At 39.3% G+C, this 24,446-nt stretch overlaps 1 protein-coding gene across 3 annotated transcripts in view; it reads right to left on the bottom strand.

Moving 5' to 3' along the window:
- The window catches only part of LOC117415699 (adhesion G protein-coupled receptor A1-like), an 85,234-nt gene that overhangs the window by 53,853 nt on the left and 6,935 nt on the right, over window positions 1-24,446 (bottom strand). For 2 of the 3 annotated variants that reach the window (XM_034026363.3, XM_034026362.3), the window contains exons 2-7: window positions 20,179-20,250; window positions 9,332-9,403; window positions 7,177-7,248; window positions 6,567-6,638; window positions 6,104-6,267; window positions 2,013-2,226 (exon numbers count right to left, since the gene is read on the bottom strand). In XM_034026363.3, the coding sequence (XP_033882254.3) occupies window positions 2,013-2,226; window positions 6,104-6,267; window positions 6,567-6,638; window positions 7,177-7,248; window positions 9,332-9,403; window positions 20,179-20,250 (666 nt within the window). Of the gene's footprint in view, window positions 1-2,012; window positions 2,227-5,231; window positions 5,459-6,103; window positions 6,268-6,566; window positions 6,639-7,176; window positions 7,249-9,331; window positions 9,404-20,178; window positions 20,251-24,446 lie in introns of those variants that run through there. The other variant, XM_034026364.3, reaches the window with a different exon arrangement.

The following is a 24,446-nucleotide window of genomic DNA, read 5'->3' on the forward strand; positions in this document are numbered from 1 at the left end:
CTGCCATTTTGGAGAGGCAGCATGCTAAATCTGGTTGCCATGGCTACAGAACTCTGGAAGCAGAGTGAAAAAAAAAAAATACTTGTAGCAAATCCATTGGCTAGGTGAGGACAGAAGTGGAAATATCCCATTTATTCTTCGATTAGGCTGATTAGAAATCAAGAGGATTAAAAGAGATATCTCTGAAGCACAGGAAAGCTTGAGGCTTTCAAGTACTGTGATTAATAGAACATGTTCCGCATATTGAGCCAGGTCTCTTATGGTAGAAGAGTGTCTTCTAATGAACAAGGAGACCACCATTGTTTAAATCATTAAAAGAAAGGGACCATAACAAAGCACAGTGTGTGTGAGTCTCTTAGGTTTATATGTAAAATTACCTGGCTTGGTCCTAATTTAGTATGTAAGCAGTGCCAGTATTTAGATATATTACTGTTTAGATCAATTGAATAGATCCTGTGTTCTATATCTTTTCTAACTTGTTTCCTTCTTCTTCTTATTATTTATTTCTTAGCAGATGCCCTTATCCAGGGCAACTTACAACTGTTACAAGCTATCACATTATTTTTACATACAATTACCCATTTATACAGTTGGGTTTTTTATTGGAGCAATCTAGGTAAAGTACCTTGCTCAAGGGTACAGCAGTAGTGTCCCCAACCTGGGATTGAACCCACGACCCTCCAGTCAAGAGTCCAGAGCCCTAACCACTACTCCACACTGCTGCCCTAAACACAGGCTGTCACAAACAGGCTTGTGTTTAAGTGGACACAGGACTGGAGAATAGAAGGTCTCAATTCATATGGCCACCTATGTATTTATACAGATAGCCATTAAAAAAAATGTCAGTTCAATAAAGTCATTACATGTTTTACATTATGAGCCCCCCCCAGAATGATACAGACTGAAGGTTAATCTGTTTAATTACGCAACCCTTTAAAATAAATAACCCTGGAACTAATAGTGTTATTCGGCTGAATTATTTCACAGTAAGTGCTCTTTTTCTACACAACATTGATATTGTTTATTATATATAAAAAAAAAAGGAGTATGTCGCTTGATTGAAAAGCGCAGTGTTATTGTTGGCGAAATATTGTAAATATGAGCTAGCAGTGGAAATGAGAATATTTCCTTGAATTTCTCAAGGGGAAAATGCATACTGCCAAGAAAAATGTCATAAAAAAATACAAATGTGAAAGCTGTTTAATTAAAGGTGGTGCCCCATAAAATATTTTTTTACATATTAAAGAAATGTGTTACTGTATTAGCACATCATATGTCATTTTATTGTGTAACACGTTATCAGTATAACAAAAACACCATAAACAAAATCCTTGTCAAACACTGCAGAAGATGTTAATGAGCAATGCATTTCTGCATTAACTTTGCTGTATCCAGAGTTGTATGTATGATGACATTACTGCATGTTGTTTCGCATGGATTGTTTTAATTCACACACTGTGGGTCAGAAATCTGCCAGGAATAAAACTGAAACATTTCTCAAACTTCTCTCAGGACAAGAGAAGGTTGATTTGTTTTATGAACGTCATTGGTATCCAGATCAATGCTAACAAACACAAAAAAACCAGCAACACTGTTTCTTTGAGAACTACAAATGAATATCTCTCTATAACAACATATCACTAACCAATAATGATGGAGAAGGTGTAGGTATTGATAAAACTGTTTTTCAATAAACAACAGCATAAGCATGCATTATCATTTTGATGCTTCACACATAAATAGTTATAATGTAGCACTATCAATACCCCAGCAGGTGGCACTCACTGCTCAACAGCAATGGCTTTCTGCCAATTTATTATTTTACTTTGTGCCATTTCAGCTTTTAAACCGTCAGAATTGCAAATGAGGGACATATTTATTCTTTACCTTTTTCAATTTTAAACAAATCGGTTCTAGATATTACTTTAAGTTGTTAATTCATAAAAAAAATTACACATTTAAATATAAAAAACAATAATAATGATGTTTTCATTTTTTTTAATTTTATTTACCTTGAAACTAAACAACAGTCATGGACGATGTTTTCTTCTACAAAGATGCCTTTGTCTTCCTCGGTTTCAATTAAGTTACCATCATGGTACCACTGGACCTTAGTGGTGTTGTCGATGTAAGTGGCAGTGCACTGAAAAGGCAAGCGATCCCCTTGAAAGACCACCTGTCTGTAGGATGGTATCATCTGAAACAATGGCAGCTCCAGGGGTCCCACTATAAAAAATACATTGAGAGGTTTATTTTGAAACACGGTCAGATACTAGGGTAGTCGTTATTGTTTTGGGGTTAAAACCTTTAGGCCATTACCACATTTTATATGGGATTAATATTTGTTTTTGCTGGAAATATACAACAGTGTTCTAGATGGCACTTACTAATATACATTGAAGCATTTTGTCTGATCTAGGCCCAGACCAAATCAAAACTATGACAACCCGCTAATCGCACTTCACAAAACTGTATTTAATAGCGTTTTCTTTTTTTTGGAAGTATCTAATTTTTTCTTCTCATAAAAAGAAATACAGTTATGTTAAGTGCGATTAGTGGGTTGTCAAAGTTTTGATTTGGTCCCAGCCCTAGCCTACATTACATATGTGTCTGGCAGGTAACAGCTCTGAACTCTGAAACAAAGCACCTTACACAGACTTATAAAAACCCCAAAACAAAATAAGAAACACAGTAATAGCAATAAAAAAAAACACTTAGAAATGTAAATAGAAATGTGAGGGGTAAACTAACTAAGACCATGTCATTTTAATCTACTTACTCTCTAAATTAGCATGTTTAGCCATGAAAAGATTTAAGACATTATTACACCCCTCAATATGGTTTACACAGAAAATGGAAAGGGTGTTGGTTCAGAACTTTGTTTATTCTTTCCCATCATTAGAAGTCATACCAACAATAATTGATTTCAGGACTTTCTTCCAAAGTCCTGGTTAATGAGAATATAGTGCCATTCTGCTTAGCACAGGGTGTGTTGTTCAATGGTCTCACTGTGGTGCAGCCAGCTACTTCTTTCATTACACCGCCACATTTGCTAAATGTTTAAAGAGCCCCAGAATGTTTATGTTTCCACCCATGATTTTGTACACTGGAGTAATTGTGTGACAGTTTTAAATTACTAGCATATATTCCTGAACTACCAACTGAATGCCCATTTATTTTATCAGTGTTTGTTTTTTACATTCTCTTTCTTGCCAAACCTTGACAATTGGGAATACTGAGACTTATGATGAAAGGATATCCACAGAATGATATAGCAATGCAACACGGTTAACTGAAGTAGCTCTTTATTATGCATGTCTTGAAGTTTTATAACTGAGTTTATATTGGTTTGAAAAACTACTTTATTATGCATCAGCCATATAAACCGTCGTCTACTTCTATCTGTTAATAGTGAAAGTGGGTCAGGGACTAGCCTTTTTCACAATAGTTTGTTGATTTTAGACCAGAAGATCAGTTAAAAGGTGAAGTAAGAAATATGTTACATTTAAAATGACATGATTGTAAATTACTGTAAAGAAATGCCAACAGGAATACAAAGTAATTTAACTTTAAGATCGATCACTGTTGAAAGACAATATACTAGTGACTGTTTTAAAAGCTGTGGGTCTAAAAAGTACTACTAACACCAGTAAGTCCAATATTAAATGCACTGTAACCAAATACAGGATAGCATTGTAGGTACCATTAATGTTTAAATAAATCCAAACAGTAAAATATTCATCACCAGTGACCAAATATTTAAAGAAATGTCTTAACAATATCAAAGCCTTCCACCTCTTGTTTTAAACATGGAACCTGACTCAGCCAACCATACATTTATTTTAGTTTTGTAAGGATAACAGAATTTCATTGGATAGGATCTTTGAATAAGCTCTCATAATCCCTTGTGAATTATGTCATATCCAAAGCACACAAGATCATTTATAGATGTTCTTCAAGCCAACTGTTTTCATCACTTGAACTTTCTTTAGAGAGAGAAAAAGAAAACTTTCATTCCTTTCTGACTTTCAATGACTAGCATGGTCCAAATGACTAACTATTTTAGAACTGCGTAAAACAAAATGCTTAGAAACAGAAGCAGGCATTAAATCAACTTGTCATAAGAGGGAGTTGTTTGTTACATTTACAGCAGTGTGGAGTTCACCCCAAGAGTGAAGCGTACATGCTCAGAGAACACAATCAAATGCAACTTTAAGACAGCTCCACTTACCAAAATATTGGACAGTGCTGCTAAACTGTGAATATAGTGAATTGAGTCTAAAATATGAATTACTAGACTAACTTTGGCTGTGATTAATAGTCCTTGTAGCTTTGAAGAAGTGCTGACTAACAAAATTAAAAAGCATGATGATGATAATTCATGTTTTTTACAATTCAAGAAGCAAACTATTTATAATTCTATTTATCACAGTTTCTGCTTGTGTTGTACTTATATAAAAGCAGCTTTAAGGATAATTCCTGTCTCCAAACAACTGAAAATGATTCAAACGGACGGCAGATCATTAAACATAATCGTTTTCAAGATATTTTAAGAAAGCCTAAATACTGTAATCCTACAGTGGATACACTTTAAAAAATGCTGTATTTGATAGTTTTTCAACCCTTTCAAGGTCAAGCCCACAAGCATGGCACTAGGCTAGAATTACTGAATCCTCTAAACAGTGCTGTGTGTATCCAATTCCATGCCAATTCAGTGCAGGATAATTCAAAACATACAAGAAAACTTTGCTTGTGCTGACTGATGTATGTTTTCCATCCAGGTTTAGGTCATGAAATATTGTATGAAAATGCCCCGAGTAAAATGTACATTCTCAAGCAGCAGACCATATTCCCTACAGGGTCTTATAAAATATTATTTAGAGCTGAATGGAAAATACAGACACAAGCCCACTCTGCTGATGTAGTGCTAAAGTACCAGACGGTCCTGTACGAACAAATCCTTTCTAAACAATGGAAAGTGTTAGCATTATTCAAATATCTGACTTCAGATACTTTGCATGTGCTCTGGGATTCTTTTTGAGCTATGGAATGTTACAGCAACATTCATTGTTTTATTGAAGAAATAAAAAAAGACACTGCAGGTCTCAAGCTGCACAATTTACCTTGAACACTGGTACAACACTGCACCAGATAATTCAAAATATTAATTCTAGAGAAACACAAATATCTTAAAAACAACTGCATCCAGTGAGATTGGCGTTCCCACTCACCTGATCTCTCAACGCAGTTTCCATGGTAACCTCCCCCAACCCAACAACAGAAAAAGCAAGCAAAAGGACCTTTCAGCATACGAAAACTGCTTGTCAGTTCTTTAGAGCAGAATTCAAAGGACTGGTTCTCTAAAAGGGTGAGGGTCTGGCAAGCCACCCGTAACCTCACTTTGTAATGCCAGTGTTTCCACAAAGTCTCTCAGCCAGGTTGGCATGCTGTGATTGTAGGCTGCAAGTCCTCTCCACTGTCAATATTTAAATATGCATGGCCCTCACTAATGAAGACAAACTGATCGTGATGATGCGTGTGTGAGCGTTTACTTTATTATTTATAGCCTCCCCCCCCCACCCCCTCCCCCGAGGACTTTGTGGAAGGAATTTAAAGAGCTCGGTTCAGATTGCAAAACAATTTACACCATGATAGCGATAATAACAGATTGTAGCCCACGAAACCATAGAATATTCCTTTGTGGACAGTGCCAATTACTGAATGCTGGGGGATTTAAATTGGCCTTATTTTTGACATTTGTTAACCTGATTATTTTACATAGGGGCAAACGGACAACCTGCAATAAGACCACAGAGAAAATAATCACAAAGCTCACAGTTCTCAGAATAAGGAACCTGTGAAAACATTTGTAGCACACAGCACAAACTACAAATGTAGTGTAAGACTGGAATCAATGCATTAATCACTTTTCTGATAATCTCAGTAGTTTTTTAGAGATTGTAGAGTGTGGTTTTACTGCATAGACAACAGTAAATCACAATAAATGTAGGCAGCTATCAGCAAACCACAACATAACGACAAACTAAGGCCAGAAAATTCAAGTTGCATTCTACACAAGTTTAATGAACCTATTTTAACTTACCACATTTTAGCTGTTGTTCCTTCAAACTGTGGAGTTCTAGTCCATGCAGTGTGCTCGGGTAAACACACAGGGTTTCATTTCCTATCTGGACGGCGTTGTTTCTGGCCCAGTCTAATAACCATTTTAGGTTACAGTCACAGAAGAGTGATTCTGTGCTAAAATGCCTGTTTAAGAAATCATTCGAAACAACACAGGTTTTACACAACTTGTCTGGCACAGAAATAGAACTATCAAATATAGTAACATTATTGTACAGTGTCACTGCATTGCATAAAGCTTGTTCATGGTTATTAGTGATTGCATATGAGCACTTACAGTTAAGCAATAAAAAACACATTGGTACTAAAAATAAACTATACGCTAAATAATATATAATGGAATTAGGAAACGATAGCCTGTCTTACAAAACAATAACAACAGATTTAAGAATCCTAACAGACATGTACTAGAGGGCCATACTTACAAGACTTTAAGTGATACCAGTTCGATGAAGAGCCCTTGAGACAGAGTTGAAAAAATATTCTCTGATAAATTCCTTAAAAAACAAAACAAAATACAGAATACATATTACTGTAGCAGAAAAAACAGTTCCATAAGCAACAGAAAGGATGTTCTGGCAAGTGGAAGAACCACAAGTTATCTATGTGTCTGTTTTGGGGGGAGGTTGGGAGTAGTGTCAAATTAATTCAAATGTAAAAGTCAAAAGTTCACCGCCACTCTATGTATTGTATGCAGTAGCATTACTTGGGATACACCCAGGACATGTACCCACATGTTTCTAGGGGATAGACGCAACAGTATTATAATAGATAGGAATGTAATAGACCTTAAATCTCTGATGCACAGAAAGATGGATTGTTTGGGTAACCGCTTCGTGGTCATGGCATGAAAACAGTGCAATGTAACACACTGCTTTCTGCGTTACTGCTCTGGGTGAATTGTTATTCCAGTCGGGACAAAGAATGCTTATTATTGGCAGAAAAGTTGGCAAGATTTTTTATTGGCTGCATCTGCACATTGTGAAGCAAAATTAAAGGAATTGCAGACTTTTCAAAAAAAGCAAAAGTACTTACAGTTTGAATAGATTGCCGAGGTCTCTGAACATTTCAGGAGATAAACAGCCAATCCTGTTATTGGACAGGTCCCTAAAACAACAAAGAAATGATTGCTCTTATTGGCATGTATTTCAAATGCCCTGTAATTGTCATAAAAGTTCCCATATCAAAACAATGAGTGCAAAGCTGTACTCCCGTATACAATAGGAAGAAACTGCATCCTTGCACTGTTAAAATAAACGTTTAGTTACTTGATTGAAGTGCAGGTTGACTATTTGATTTATTAATTTTTTTTTAATCAACAACAATACTTCGCTGAGTAGACTTAGACAATAAGATGTATAACAAATAACATTAAAACATCACTAACAGCACGATCCCACAAACCGAGGGTCTAGACCACTTAAGAGCTATGAAACAGGCACACATAATGCAGTGTCTAACCCGGTCCAGTTAACACCACAAGCCCTTAAATAAATAGAACCTGAGAAGACAGGAAAGCTGACAAACCCCATGCCTGTACAATCCCCAGGCTTTTGGGGTCCACTGGTGGGTGGCACATGGAAAGGGATTAAGCAAATGCTTATTACTGGTGACCTGAATAACAGCTTGGATCTCCCCATGCTCACTTTCCCTGAGCATGCTACTTATTTTTTTTTATTTACTTTCTTAAATTACAGACAAAGCTGTGCTTCCCTATCCTGCTTTAATTGAAATGTGTGCTCCAATGCAGCTGTAGAAGTGTAAACTCAAGTGTTTGTATAATCACGAGTAAGTGGACCTCTCAAATTACCACAAGCAGCTCCAATTCCCAGACACATGCACTGCAAATCGTAAACGGATGCTACTTTAAAAATATAGTTATAATAAAGGTCACTACCAGGACCTTTCTAATGTGTGAAAAAAAAAAAAAATCCCTTTTGCTTTTTTATGTTTTTCTTTTTACTACCTTTCGAGTGTTTTTTATGTGTCAGAACAATTTCATTTTTACATTATCTTGGTTTGCTCACTTTGAAGTCACATCTGGCCAAGATGTTTGTATTCCAACATATACAATAAGTGCCTTGGGTTAAGATATCTATTCCTTAATCCCCTTTATTAAAATTAACAATGGGTAACAGAAAAGCAGCACATGTGGTTTTCTGGGGCAAAAATTATAATTACAAAAAAACATGACAATCTAAATGGAAAAACATTTTGAACAGAACTGCCCGCTTATGCTAAATTGTTACAAGAATAATAAAATTTAATACATGAATATAAATAACAAATGCAAATAATGGTACTTTCCTGCTTTCAGGTATTTATAGGTTTTTGACAGCATGACAACTTCATATTGTTTATATTCAAATCAATGATTTATTCTTACATGATGTAATGGTGTTCTATATATTGTGACATCATTTTTACCTCTATCTTTTAATCTGTATTCATTCTAATTAACATTATTTTATATAAACATATTTATATTACCATGCAAGGCTGGCTCTGAGGATCAGCCTTGATTTGGCCTCCCCAGCGCATCAGCATGCACAACTTTTGAATGAATTTTGTTTATTTATTTATTTATTTAAATGTCCCGCTGGCATAATCGTGTTCAGTCTATTTATCCATTTACTTTCTTTTATTCTTCTATATGTCGCATTGTCTAATTTTAGCTGTTCTAATGCTACACCCTTTACATCATTTATGTCATGTCCTTGACTGGTGAAGTGCTGTACTATTGGTTCATTCATTTTTTTTATTTCTAATTAATGAAAGGTGGTTCTGAATTCTTTTATATAAAGTTGTTCCAGTCTCTCCAACATATTTTATTTCATCACATTTTTCACAGGCTATTCCATAACGAACACTGCTATTTTTGGAGTAGGTATTAGTTTTTAGTGGATATGTGGTGTTCTTATGTTTAATTATATTTTTACTTTTGTCCATGTGTTTATACACTTTACATGTACTAGTGCAAGTATCTGTAGAACCTATTCTGTCAATTATAACTCAGTTTAGTTTAGGGCCAAATGTTAAAAACAATAATAGGCAAAAGAAAGAAATTGTATTAAAAGTTTGGTCACTGTGTTACAAAATTGATTTCAATCAGGATCAGTGTATGTATAAGAATCCCTGATGTAGTACTGGGCTGTCCAGTACTGTTACTGTATGTTGCTCTTATACTTACAGCCTCTTTAGTTCTGAAAGTCCACGAAAAGCCCCAGGCTCAATGGTACTAATTAAATTATTCTTCAAATCTCTGAAAAAGTGAGAAGGACAGGTTACTTACAGTGTCATGATTTATTGTATACTACAATATTAATGCAAGGCAAGTAAGCACCCTCAGAGTCCTAAAATATTAATATGGTTTCAATAATTTACAGGGAATAGAACTTTATATAAATATTATTCTACAGGTATGTCAAAATTACACAGCCTGGCCACTTTATTAGGACCGGCCACTTCCTGACTGCATCATCCTGATATTAGAATTATATATGCAAATTAGGTTGATCATGTGATGTGACGTGGAATCCTTGCATCACTATCAAGCTGCCATATTTTGCTGAAGCAGCGTTGGGACCATACAATGGCTTCTTTCAAGGCAATAATGCACCCATTCAACATGCCAGAATGGTTTAGGAGCATGACAGACACTTCAGGCATCTTCCATGGCCACCACTATCCCTGGATCTCAATCCAATTGAGCATGCCTGGGCTGAACTTGAATGTTGGCCATCACAATCCTTTGCCTAGTTCTCTGCACCAATTTCAAGGCTATGATCAGTGCAAACAATGGGCCCAATCCAATATTACAGTTGGTAGATGTTTTAATTATCCAACTTGAATTCTACCAAAATGTAATTAGGTCAAGGCTTTGATATGCAAGTGTACTAATGCAAGAAAAAGAGAAAAAAAAATTCCAAAGGATTGAAATAAGCCTGGTTTAATTTATCCAATACACATACAAAAAACTATTTCCTCCAACACACTGAAGCCTCCCTGACTCTAATATTAAAACTGCAATCAAGACTCATTTGCACTAATTCATTCAATTATCTCATCCTTTTCTCTAAATGTTTTCCCCCTTTACTGGACCTCTAGACCTGTCTGGCAGTGCTGCCTTACACAGTGCAAACACTGTTTCTTTAGACAACAATCTGCAGTATGTTGCATTGTGTTTTTGGTATATTGCAGGGGGGATTCTATTTTGGCAAGAGGAAGATTAAATCATGAATATTCAATCCCACTGTGTACACAGACTAAGCGGTACAAGATGGATAAGAAGAGTGCCAAAAAGGCTTCCATTAATGCTTCATTAACATTATCTCCGATACCAGGAGACATTTGCTTCTTGGGCAAGAGGGCAATTGAGTCATTTGGCTTATTTGGTTTAGAGCCTGTTTTGTACCAATCAAACCAACTGTGCCAGGCATGAGTGAAGTGCGGTCCAGCCTCTTTTTAGCGCTATACTCAAATGTTAGGCAATTAATATATATTTCACTTATTAAATCAAAAAGCCACACAGGCCTATACAAGCAGGAATCCTACCCTACAAGGAATGGCAAAACAAAGCAAAAAAAAAAAAAACAGCATCTGTAATCCCCATGAAATCAAACCTGACAAGAAGAGCAGACCCATGTTTTCCTTTCTGTAGGTGTAAGCACTGTTTTTATTAAAACACTTACACCTTTTAGTAAGACACAGGACTGGATTATAAGGTGCCATTCCATGTCACATCAGCTAGTGGCTGCATCTACACCGCACATTCTATTTTAGATATTGACTTTCCTTACTTAAAAAGGAGGAAAATAACTCATTATGTTTTACACATTACAGTCCAGAAATGTTGGTGTCTTCACAGTTGAATGGTAAAGCTTCTCTGCTATTCAAGTGTTTGTTTTCTGTTGTAAATGCACACTCAAGGCCTCATGCCACACACACACTGTGCACATTGTTAGGCTGCAAAAAAAACAGAATATAACGACTGTATTTCTGAGGTCACACAGACCATCAGCAAGGCATATCAATCATCCGCTCGGGTTGTATAAAAGAAGTTTCATCTCTAAGGGCTTGGACTACAGCTGGATAAACTCAGGCAGACGAATGCTTAAAAAAAGAAAAATTCCAAGTCCCTGCCTTCCAGTGGAATTCAACCAGAAAGCCTTCAGCTTGAGTATTTGAGCTGCCAATGGCTCATGTCAGCGCTTGGGCATAGATATTGTTGACATATTTACATTTCACACTTGTGAACTCATTATCTTAGCATAGCTTTATACCTTTATTTGTATGAACTTATACTTGCCATAATATTTCACCTTCGGTAATACTTTAATACTAGAGAGATGTCCCTCATATGCTGTCTAATCATTCTCCCTTGTGACGGCTTTGGTATACTTTCCCTAAAGTATTGTTTTGGCGGTCATCTTTGAAGTGAAAGGGAACGATAGATTACGGATGTAACCCCGGTTCCCTAAAAGAGAAGATGACTGCCAACCTTGCCAACCTTGGGTTCAATGCAATTGAGTGAAGTCTCTGTGCAGTGACTATTTATGACCTTGGGAGGCGGAACCGAGGACATCACTCCATGGTGGGGCCTATCGGCAGCTTTGATTCCAATTTCTTATTCTTACCTTGATTGGCTACAGTGACAAAAGGGTTAACCAGTGACTGGACAATATTTTGTTGGGTGGGTTTTTATTGTGCACAGGTTTCCTAGTAACTGTAATATTATTTGTGTAATAGAAAATAAAAAAATGACTCGTCGTTAATATCTCCGAGGCATGGAGCCCAAGTGTTCGAGTCTGAATCACACAAGGTCGAGTCTGAGTGAAGTCTGAGTCTTTTGTGGCCATGACTCCGAGTCCTAGTCACGAAAAATGTGACTCGAGTCCGAGTCCCAGACTTGAGTCCTACAAGTCTGATTATATATATATATATATATATATATATATATATATATATATATATATATATATACAGACGTGCTCAAATTTGTTGGTATCCTTACAGCTCATTGAAATAATGCTCCATTCCTCCTGAAAAGTGATGAAATTAAAAGCTATTTTATCATGTATACTTGCATGCCTTTGGTATGTCACAGAATAAAGCAAAGAAGCTGTGAAAAGAGATGAATTATTGCTTATTCTACAAAGATATTCTAAAATGGCCTGGACACATTTGTTGGTACCCCTTAGAAAATATAATAAATAATTGGATTATAGTGAGATTTCAAACTAATTAGTTTCTTTAATTAGTATCACACATGTCTCCAATCTTGTAAATCAGTCATTCAGCCTATTTAAATGGAGAAAAGTAGTCACTGTGCTGTTTGGTATCATTGTGTGCACCACACTGAACATGGACCAGAGAAAGCAAAGGAGAGAGTTGTCTGAGGAGATCAGAAAGAAAATAATAGACAAGCATGGTAAAGGTAAAGGCTACAAGACCATCTCCAAGCAGCTTGATGTTCCTGTGACAACAGCTGCAAATATTATTAAGAAGTTTAAGGTCCATGGAACTGTAGCCAACCTCCCTGGGCGCGGCCGCAAGAGGAAAATCGACCCCAGATTGAACAGAAGGATAGTGCGAATGGTAGAAAAAGAACCAAGGATAACTGCCAAATAGAAACAAGCTGAACTCCAAGGTGAAGGTACGTCAGTTTCTGATCGCACCATCCGTCGCTTTCTGAGCGAAAGTGGGCTCCATGGAAGAAGACCCAGGAGGACTCCACTTTTGAAAGAAAAACATAAAAAAGCCAGACTGGAATTTGCTAAAATGCATATTGACAAGCCACAATCCTTCTGGGAGAATGTCCTTTGGACAGATGAGTCAAACTGGAGCTTTTTGGCAAGTTACATCAGCTCTATGTTCACAGACGAAAAAATGAAGCTTTCAAAGAAAAGAACACCATACCTACAGTGAAACATGGAGGAGGCTCGGTTATGTTTTGGGGCTGCTTTTCTGCGCCTGGCACAGGGTGCCTTGAATCTGTGCAGGGCACAATGAAATCTCAAGACTATCAAGGCATTCTGGAGCGAAACGTACTGCCCAGTGTCAGAAAGCTCTGTCTCAGTCGCAGGTCATGGGTCCTCCAACAGGATAATGACCCAAAACACACAGCTAAAAGCACCCAAGAATGGATAAGAACAAAACATTGGACTATTCTGAAGTGGCCTTCTACGAGTCCTGATCTGAATCCTATCGAACATCTATGGAAAGAGCTGAAACTTGCAGTCAGGAGAAGGCACCCATCAAACCTGAGACAGCTGGAGCAGTTTGCTCAGGAAGAGTGGGCCAAACATACCTGTTAACAGGTGCAGAAGTCTCATTGAGAGCTACAGAAAACGTTTGATTGCAATGATTGCCTCTAAAGGTTGTGCAACAAAATATTAGGTTAGCGGTCCCATCATTTTCGTCCATGCCATTTTCATTTGTTTTATTATTTACAATATTATGTTGAATAAAAAATCAAAAGCAAAGTCTGATTTCTATTAAATATGGAATAAACAATGGTGGATGCCAATTACTTTTGTCAGTTTCAAGTTATTTCAGAGAAAATTGTGCATTGTTCGTTTTTTGTGGAGGGGTACCAACAAATTTGAGCACGTCTGTATAATGTGTGTGTATGCGTGTGTGTGTGTACTGTACAATAGTTGACATGTTCTTTAGCCTTGGATGTATTCTAATTATACATATATTTTACAGAAATTAAACAACCACTGTAATTAGATTTTCCTGGTTCAAAAAAGGTGAGGCTCTCATCAAATTACATAGAACCCTTCACCTCAAAGTGCCATAAAAGACTAATTAAATATAAAATGCAATAGTAGAAGCAGCAGGGTATTAATATGTTGTCTCTTTTCCAAAACTACAGGTAATACTGTAATTATGGGAGGAGGAGGCATACAGTAATGGGCAAACAAATACTGCTCTGAAGGGCTGGGACGCTTGTGGCAGTTCATTCGGTGGAGGACAGCTAAACTATTCACCCATTGAGGAGATGCTGAGTGGGGAAAAAGCACAACCACTATTGTACTCTGAATAAAAAGGAATGAATTCACATTCATGTACCAAGTACATCTAACAAACTAATGAGGGGAAAGGCCATTTTACAACATAAGTGTTCAAGCTGCACTGGGGTGCCTCTATAGAATGCTACCTCTGCATATTCTATACAACAACACTCGACAGGGTTTCCTTCTACAGTATATGCTCAACGCATTGTGTTTTCCAAGCATGCACTCTAGAAGATGCATGATAATGAGCAGAATCTGATCCATTAAGATTTTAGTAATTCATTGAATCACCAATACAATTTTATCTGCCAGGTATTTACTTTTTTGATCTAAATAATATTTTAGGTGCTCTGTATGTTTGTGTGTTGTAAATGTTACATTTCAACAGATAAATATATAAATAAATATATATTTGTTTATTCCATTGATAAAGTAATAAATGCATGTCTATTGGTTCCAACAAAGGAAATAAATACACCAGAAAGTGTACAATAAAATGAGTGACACACATAAAAATTCACAAATGAAAATTATTTCGCTTCAGGAATTTTGGCATAAAAACAAAAAATCTATCATGTCTGAGCAACAATATAATACCTGTGCATGTAACACACCAATAAGCATTCATTTTGTACTTTTGTAGCTATCAAGAAATATCTATAATCTTAAATGGGGCACATAAATGATCAATCAAAAGTTGTTACATTTTCATAGTCATGTATTAGACATATCTCTGGTGACACCATGAAACGGGGAATCATGGTGCATAGGCCACAGATGACTGGAAAAAACACAGTGGTCACAGTGGTCAGATGATTCAGCCTTCACTTTGCTTAATGCAAATGATAGGGCGAGAGTATATAAAGCCACAATAAGCACAAAGCCAAGATTCTGTTATGTCAACTGACCAAGGTGCTGATGGTAGTTTGGCTTGGATAGGCTTTTATTACTAGACTACTTATGACACTTATTCCTACAGGTGACGTCAGTAATACGTTTACTTGATGTGTCAGATTCACAGTAGCTCACAATGGAACAGTTTGACTGGACCAGATCAAGGAGCATGATGCAGACTACTCGTACATTTAATGGCCTGATTGAACTGGAATTAACAGTACAGTACGTTGTCTTTGTCAGTATCCACATCTGCCAGCCACTCTGGCTGGTACATGCACTGATTGAACAGTGGGCTGTTATTCACACCAGAACTGAACCTTGTGGAATCTGTACCTGGTTGAACTTTGGTCCTAACAAGTATTGAGGCAACATTACTAATAAAGTAATAGCTACTGACTAAACCTCTCCAGTATATCGATGGTTTTGGAATACATACTGTACTGTATTACAATAATGTAATACATATGATTATAAAGCATGCATTCTGCTCTGTGAGCTAGCCTAAAAACAAAGGTACTCTGCTGCACAGCATTTATGGCCTTGAAGCTAGGTTAAAAAAAACACAATACAGTCAGATTTAATAAAAGGGCTCATTGGCCTTTCTCCTAGTAGAAAGACCTGGAATCACTTTAACCAATTCTTGTCCATCAAAACAATTGGTGAAAAAGATCTGTGCAGAGCTAACCTCGATAGCGCTGACCCTGCTGATGCCTGTAGCAGGTGTGCTTTGAATGGAGATCAGAGACTAAAAATGTTGTCCCGCCTCAGTGATTTCTCATGGTACAGGGAGGCTTTGCAACGATGTGCCTTGCCACACAGCCCACAGGGAACTGAATTTTTCATCTGGTCTTGTCTTCATATATAGCTGTCTCATCAACCTGTGGTTCAGTGTGCTTCTTCTAAGATGAATCCTAAAACAACCATTTTCTATACAGCACCTGATGCTTCCACCACCTTTCTCCAATGCATTTCTAATGGCATATTCAAAAAGCATCACCCTTTCACCTCACAGCACAACGGTATCAGCATTTAATGAAATGCAGATACTGTATTTCAAATGCAAGTAGTGGTTATTAAAATAGTATGAACTGTGAAATATACTAAATCCTGACAGAATCCTGTCTCCCACGATCTATAATAACTCCTTAGTGTTAGCTTGAGATCTGCATTAGCAGAGATTAATGACAAACATTACAGATGCATTAAGATCTACAGTAGTTCATCTTTAATTTATTGATATACAGAGGTTGGAAAAGGAATGACAACACCTGCTATATATACACTATACGCTTTTGTGAAAAGTGTGTTTCTTATTTCAAAAAAGTGATTACACCATGCTATGCACAACAGCCACATATCCTTTCAGAGCAACTTAAACACCTAGCAGACCACATTTGAGTCCAGTATTGCCTGCTAATGTGGCACAGCACATAACTTACAGTGTTATGGCAGTTGCTTCTATTTTTGTCCTGCCTCAGTATTTACAAGTAATACCATTTTGTAACTGAAATTGGTGTATTGTTTATTGTAATGTTAGCTTTGTACTAATATTTGTCAATGTATTTATTTTCTAAACAATACATAGAGGTTCTGAACTCCTCAGCTATTTGAGGAATCTTTCTGGTCCTAATTTTCTATATTGTTGTTATTCTTCTTGGCAAAAAAAAAGTGTCTTCTCAAATAAATTGCCAAGGGGATTGTTTCTCCCCTACTTGAATGTGCTCAACCTCAACGATTATCACAGCCCAGTCCTGCTTGAAAAAACAAAAAAGCAACTGTGGTGGCACGACTCGCAAAGTATTTGAACGCCGAGGGACTTGTATACCCCTTGTCATTGTGGAATTCAGTCACACCATTCAACTGAATCCATGCTTGTTCATGTTACTGAAGAAATCAAACTGGTCATTTGGAAAGCTTTCCTCACCATACTGCTAAACCACCACATGTTCTGTCATGAAGTGTCTTCATTCCATTCCACATCCAATTTGACTGCGGTTTCAATCTTATCGACTGCACCTTAAACACAACTGCCAAGAATGTATGAATCTATATAATTTCTTAAAGACTGCAATTCTCCCAAGCTGAACATTTGGCCCACTGCTTTATATAATTGTCAAACCACAGAGCACAATAAGTGGTCAGATTGATGAAACAGTTCTATCCGTATCTCTAAAAGGATGTGTGTGCACAACAAATTTGAAGAATACCAATGCATGGTTTCCATGAGGCAAAGCTAAGGACAATTTATGATAACATTCCAGTACATGTCTTTGTATTTATTTATTACTTTTGAGACCACCATCAAGGATTATAAATCAGATAATTGATTTTCAAAATATGTCTGGAAAAGTTATTAAAAAGGAAGCCTGCAAACCAGTTTGAAAAAAGATTGTATACTTTGGTATTGATCCTCCGAAGCGTGTGCCGTCAGCCGACTGCTTTTTTTCACACTGCGGACTCACCATGCAGCCACCCAAGAGCTACAGCGTCGGAGGACAACGCAGCTCTCGAGCAGCTTACAGGCAAGCCCGCAGGCACCTGGCCAATCTACAGGGGTCGCTGGTGTGCGGTGAGCCGAGGACACCCTGGCCGACCTAAACCCCACCTCCCCCCACCCCGGGTGACGCTTGGCCAATTGTGCACCACCCCCTGGGAGCTCCCGTCCACGGTCGGCTGTGGAATAGCCTGGACTCCAACCGGTGATGTCCAGGCTATAGAGCACATCCTGCACTCCACGCGGAGCGCCTTTACCAGATGCACCACTCAGGAGCCCTGATGTCTGTCTTTTATGACCCTCCTTAAACTTGATCCAGAAATACTCCATTGGATTCAAAACTCTGGGCTGTGGACCAAGAGCTTTGATTTTGCACCCAAACATTTAAATAAAATCAGTGTTTATTATTACATGCCGCTCAGAAGAAAAAAGCCTATTGTGATATATAAACTATTGTGCTTTATAAACACTTGCTTTCAAGACCTCAATAGTAATCTTTAAAGAAACTGTGCTATTTCTATTTACAGCAGAAGAGGAACTTGAAAGCTAGTGTTTGTCATATCACTGTAAATCTGATAAACAGTATCAGATTATCATGATTATCTTTGTTAACACACCAAAAACATTTCTTTTAGGAAAAATACTGAAATTAAAAAGTGTGTGTCAATACACATGGGCACTGCTGTACTGTATATCAATAATTCATTCTGACTGAATACTTTCTATTTTGCTCTGATACAAATATAACAAAATAGGAATAAGTAAGTGAGAATAAGTGATGCATGACCTTGAAAAGTATAAACTCCCTATTTGAAAAACTGCTTTACCAAATACAAAAGAGTTGAAAGGTGAGCTTTGTAACAAAGAATACATACCCTGAGCCAGAAAAATGTTCAAAAGTATACACGACCTCTGCCAATTTTCAGTACTACTTTTCAGTTGTCCTGTCATACAGTATCAGCAGCAAGCTTTTGATAACTTGTAACTCATTTTCATTCTTTCATTTTGTCTGGCTAGTTTTCAAAAGCTGATAATTATGTGGATTTAATTGGTTCCCACTGTAGCTGTCTGCAACATCTTAACCTCTCAGGCCTATCCTGTGCTGCATTCATTAAGGTTTTACCTCAAGATCACTCATGGTTTTGACAAATATCCTAATATACTGTAAGTGGACACACCAGGCACACTGGTATTTAAAAGTGTTTAACAGACGACCTGCAGACATTAATATGCCAGGCTTCCTGGGACAGAGACAGCTGCTTGACACAGTTGCTGCTGTTATTAACCTGAGTACAGTTTGATAGCTGGATTAAGATGTCTGCCAACAGTTTCAGCTGGCATAATACATGACATTGTGATCTTGCGCTGATTTGCCATGGTCAATGATGCTAACACAGTCAGTCTACTTCATTTATCCAGACTTAGACAGAAAAGCATACCAAAAAATATTTAGGTTGGTTTATTATTATTATTATAAAATATTAGCTTAATTTAGGTCTTCAAATCTATATATACAGTATATAATATAACCTATATATTACATTTTTCAGTCCAAAATCCTGCATTCATATGTACAGTATTCAGTATCAGTTCCCTTCCATTTCTTTAGCTTTTCATGCTAAAATATGCCATTAGTTTGATGCCCTTTCTTTAAGTGGGCATAAAGTCTCAGACTGCAGACAAAACTAATTCTAAGTCAGACATAATTAAAGTCAACTGTAAGTTTGAATCAGCTATTATGCGTTGAAATTCACTTTGCTCAACTGACTCAGCCTGGGAAAAAAACTCTGTTGGCTTCAAACCATTTCTCCCACTGGCCCCATGTCTTATGTACTTTCTGTTCCCACCAAAGGTTAAGAACAATTAAAAGCAAACTGTTAGGCTGATTAATGTGCAGCAATCACAGGTTTTTAACAGACAAAACCACTAATGAGAGGGTTGCACTTGTCACAAAATCAGAAAGCACAATGCTGCACAACTCCAGTAACAAAAGCAGGATTTTGCTTTTTCTTCTGAAGAGGAAAGCCCAGTTTTCCAGTTTGATAAATACAGCATTTTAAGGTCTAATGACCTAAGCAACTCAGTTGCCCCTGTCGAAAGTCCACTTTAAGCTGTCAATGATATATAAAGGTGATTCACTTTGAGGTTTTGCAAATGAAGCCATTTTAAGTGAACATACTGAGGACCACGTTTCTTTCCCATTTTAAATTGGCTATCATTAAAAAAAAAAAAAAAAAAGCCACATGGCATGCATTCAATATTTCTTCTATGGATAAAATTAGTCTAAACGCCTCATTTACAAAACCCTTCAGATTCAATTGTACTGTATATGAAACATACAAAGTGCTATTTATTGTATAGAGTACAAGAAGCCTCTCTCTATACATAATTGATTGCTATCCAGTCCTGCCCAGAAGATGTAGAGTGCATCTGCTATTTTAGCAGCACTGATGAAGCAGACTGCATCTATTTTATCTCACTTATTATTTCATGAACTAAACCATGACTTTAGACTGTATAGGTCTTATAGTATTATTATTATCATTATTACTAATACCTGTCTGTCTTTGTGCGCACTAAAGAAATCACAAGCTACAACGAAAAAGAACACGGTCAGCTACTCACAGTCTCTCCAGGGAACGCAGACCAAAGAATGAGCCATTCTTCAGGAGTGAGATTTTGTTATTACTGAGAATTCTGCAAGAAGCGAGAAAGGAATTTGGTTAGACGAAGAACAAATGAGCTGAACTGTCAAATAAAAAAAAGGTTGACATCAGTAAAAAAAAAAAAATAAATAAGGTTAATACAGTAGCGTAAAAGAAATACAATATATGTAAAAATGATTTACAGGGTGTCATCATCAGTGTGTTTAGGTGCATTTGTCATTTCAAATAAATAAAACAAAATCATTAAGTCAAAACAAAAGATGTGAAAGACATATTTCATTTACCTGAAAAACAATCAGTTGCATAAAAATATACATTACTGTTTTATATTTCAAGTTTTTGATAAGATTTATGACAGAAAATAACAAACCTTTGTGTGAGTTACAAAACAAAATGTGCACTTTATGGGTACTTTACAGTATACACCATGGTCTTACTTTATGTATCGCATACTTCATATATAAATGAATAGGTTCTAATTCAGTCTGTTAAGACAATTACAACCTAGAAAATACAGATTTTCCATATGTATCTTTAAATAAATCAATGTTAAGTGCAACATTCTGATAGCCTTGCAGTGCAGAGCAAAAAGCTATTCTGCATGCAGTAGGTTATACAACCATCATGGCCTTGCTCTGCTGCAGACTCCTAGACCAATCAAAGTCAGCTCTTGAGGTTCATCTACACAGACAAAAAGCCTAAAACTGTACATTATATGTAATAGAGACAGTACCATGGGGTTGCTTCCCCAACATGGGTCAACTGGTTTATTCAGCTAAATAGAGCACTTTGTTCATATAAGGGCTAATTCATACTTGCCAGCGTTTGTAAACCGTTCAGCGGGACTCTTGTCCCGGGGGGGGGGGGGGGGAGGGGGGGGGGTCTTACACACCACACACACGGGAGCGGTCATATACAAAAAACACTCATTATCATATAATAGACGTATCCCCCCAACTCAACGACACAACCATCATCTCAGTAAAAATAGACATAATGAAGCGTTCTTATAAGTTAGTGATCTGCAGATTTGTCAGCTGCACGAAGAGCACAGCGTGTGGTTTTCACTAACTCTACTGTGCAGAATAAATTATTTTTTTTCCTATGGGTAAATATTGGGACTTTCTTCCTATGCATCGGGACGCGGGACATTTACTAGGAAATCGGGACTGTCCCGAACATATAGGGACTGTTGGCATATAGGCTAACTCTAATTAGTATGCAAATATCAAACAAAAGAGACCTAGCTACCGGTATTTACAGACCTTTGCTAATAAACACTGATTTAAATATGCAGCAAAGAAATTGAACAATACATTGCTATTGAAGCCAGTGTTATGCTTCAATTTAAAGGATAGTCATTGATTCCTTTGCTTAACAACTTACTTTATACTTATTTTTTTCCCCACTGGTGATGTATTCACAAGAGACACATTATTCTATTTGAATAAAATGTGATGTAAATACAAAGCAAATCGGTTCTGGTAGCTCAACCTGGAAATTACATCTCTAACACATTAATAATAGACACCCTACATACAGTATATATACTCTCTCTATATATGTACGACACAACAAAAGTGGGTGATTGTAAGGAGAAGATGATATTACACTCTTGTGAATTCATTGAGTGGGGTCCTCTGTCAGGGTGCGCGTCATGGGCACCTTGACTCAGGTGGCTGTGTGGAGGTCCCCGGTTCAGCCACTGACTCATTGTGAGACCCTGAGCAAGTCACTTAACCTCCTTGTGTTCTGTCTTTCAGGTGAGATGTAGTTGTAAGTGACTCTGCAGCTGATGCATAGTTCACACACCCTAGTCTCTGTAAGTCGCCTTGGATAAAGGCGTGTGACAGGGTGACTGAGCGGTGACGTCACGGCAGAAGCAGGAACAAAATACTGACACCAGGGAGTACTGCAGGTAAAGGTGGCGTTTGCCGTTTTTATTAAGCAAAAACAAAACAAAAAAAAAAGCAGCGGACCCTCGGGAGGCGACGGCAGCAGGAGCGGACCCTCGGGAGGCGACGGCAGCAGCAGCGGACCCTCGGGAGGCGACGGCAGCAGCAGCGGACCCTCGGGAGGCGATTGCAGGAGGGGAGTCAAGACCAGCGGTGGGGCTAGATTTGGCCCTCTTCTCAGCCGCGGTGACCCGGCCGTTTTCCCCCTTGCCCTTTTTCGCAGCCTGTGCAAGGACAGCTGCGCACCGCCAGCCTTCTGTTCCGGTCCGTCCTGTCGTGAAGGGAGAGGCAGCTCCTGCTCCTCTCCCTCGGGTAGTGGTGGTGGAGAAGAGGCAGCTCCTGCTCCTCTCCCTCAGGTGGTGGTGGTGGAGGCAGAGGCAGCTCCTGCTCCTCTCCCTCAGGTGGTGGTGGTGGAGGCAGAGGCAGCTCCTGCTCCTCTCCCTCTGGTGGTGATGGTGGAGGCAGAGGCAGGTCCTGCTCCTCTCCCTCAGGTGGTGATGGTGGAGGCAGAGGCAGCTCCTGCTGCTCTGCTTCAGGTGGTGATGGTGGAGGCAGAGGCAGCTCCCCTTCTGGCTGCGAAGGCGGCGGGGGCTCTTCCCCTTCTGGCTGCAAAGGCGGCGGGGGCTCCTCCCCTTCTGGCTGCGAAGGCGGCGGGGGCTCCTCCCCTTCTGGCTGCGAAGGCGGCGGGGGCTCCTCCCCTTCTGGCTGCGAAGGCGGCGGGGGCTCCTCCCCTTCTGGCTGCGAAGGCGGCGGGGGTTCTCCCCTTCTGGCTGCGAAGGCGGCAGGGGCTCCTCCCCTTCTGGCTGCGAAGGCGGCGGGGGCTCCTCCCCTTCTGGCAGCGAAGGCGGCAGGGGCTCCTCCCCTTCTGGCAGCGAAGGCGGCAGGGGCTCCTCCCCTTCTGGCAGCGAAGGCGGCAGGGGCTCCTCCCCTTCTGGCTGCAGCGGTGAAACCAGCAGGTATGCTCCCTCTGCTGGTGGCGGCGATGGAGGCGGAACCAGCAGGCATGCTCCCTCTGCTGGCTGTGGTGATGGTGGCGGAACCAGCAGGCATGCTCCCTCTGCTGGTGGCGGCGATGGAGGCGGAACCAGCAGGCATGCTCCCTCTGCTGGTGGCGGCGATGGAGGCGGGACCAGCAGGCACTCTCCCTCAACTGGCGCAGCAAGCACCCCTCTGGTAGGAGGGGGCAGTTGAGTGGGGTATGCCCCCGCTCTCCGCAGATGGGGCACCAGCAGGACGCCTCTACAGAGCGGAGGATGGCCTCCCAGCTGATCTCCTCTGGTGATGGTGGTGGGATCAGCAGGCACTCTTCCTCTGTTGGTGCAGGCTTGGGCGGTGGGCATTCGGGCTCCTCACTCCTGGGTGTTGAGGACACCTGGTTATGGTCGACTGCCCAGAACCATTCGGCAGCATCCCCAACCAGGCCCTGGTTCCAGGCCTCCTCGTACTGGGGATCACCGTAGGGGCAGTCCTCCCTGTTAAGCCCGAACTCGCCGCAGGCCTCGCACATGGGGGCCCCTTCAGCCCTCCATCGTTCCTGCTGAGACGCCCAGTCTGGGGGTCCAACCTGACTGGGGACCCGGGACCACCATTCTCACCTCTCTCCTGCTTCTGGCAGCTCTTCCTCCTCTTTCCTCTCATCCTTCTGCCTCCTCACTCCTTTCTCCACAAGTACTAATAATAAAAACGAAAAATAAACTAAAAGACTGCAGTACCCCACTTCTGCCTGAGTCTAGGAGGCGCTGGTGATCCCACCACTGCCACCACGCGTGACAGGGTGACTGAGCGGTGACGTCACGGCAGAAGCAGGAACAAAATACTGACACCAGGGAGTACTGCAGGTAAAGGTGGCGTTTGCCATTTTTATTAAGCAAAAACAAAAATAAATAAAAGGTTTAAACAAAAACAAATCTCGAACACAAAAGTAAATAATAATACAGGTCAGGCTGGGCAGATTGCCTTCACTGTTCCTATGTTTAATTTTAAAATACATTTCTCTCTCTCAGTTCTCTCCACTCTCACTCTCTCCACTCCTAAAACACCCACCCGAGTGCCGAGAGCTGCAGGCTTTTTATATCATGGCCGAGGGGTTTAACTAATTAGTAATCACCCTATTACCCCTCGGCCACAATCTGCACGGGTTTATTACTTGTGTTGTGGATGAGGCTACCCATCCACGCTAAACAAAACAATCGGCTACGCCGTCATTTAAACAAAACATACGGCGCTTCGCCAACGTAAAAATAAACAAACACAAAACAATCTGCACAGGGGC

The sequence above is a fragment of the Acipenser ruthenus genome, chromosome 7, assembly GCF_902713425.1.
Source record: "Acipenser ruthenus chromosome 7, fAciRut3.2 maternal haplotype, whole genome shotgun sequence".
Classification (NCBI taxonomy): Eukaryota; Metazoa; Chordata; class Actinopteri; order Acipenseriformes; family Acipenseridae; genus Acipenser; species Acipenser ruthenus.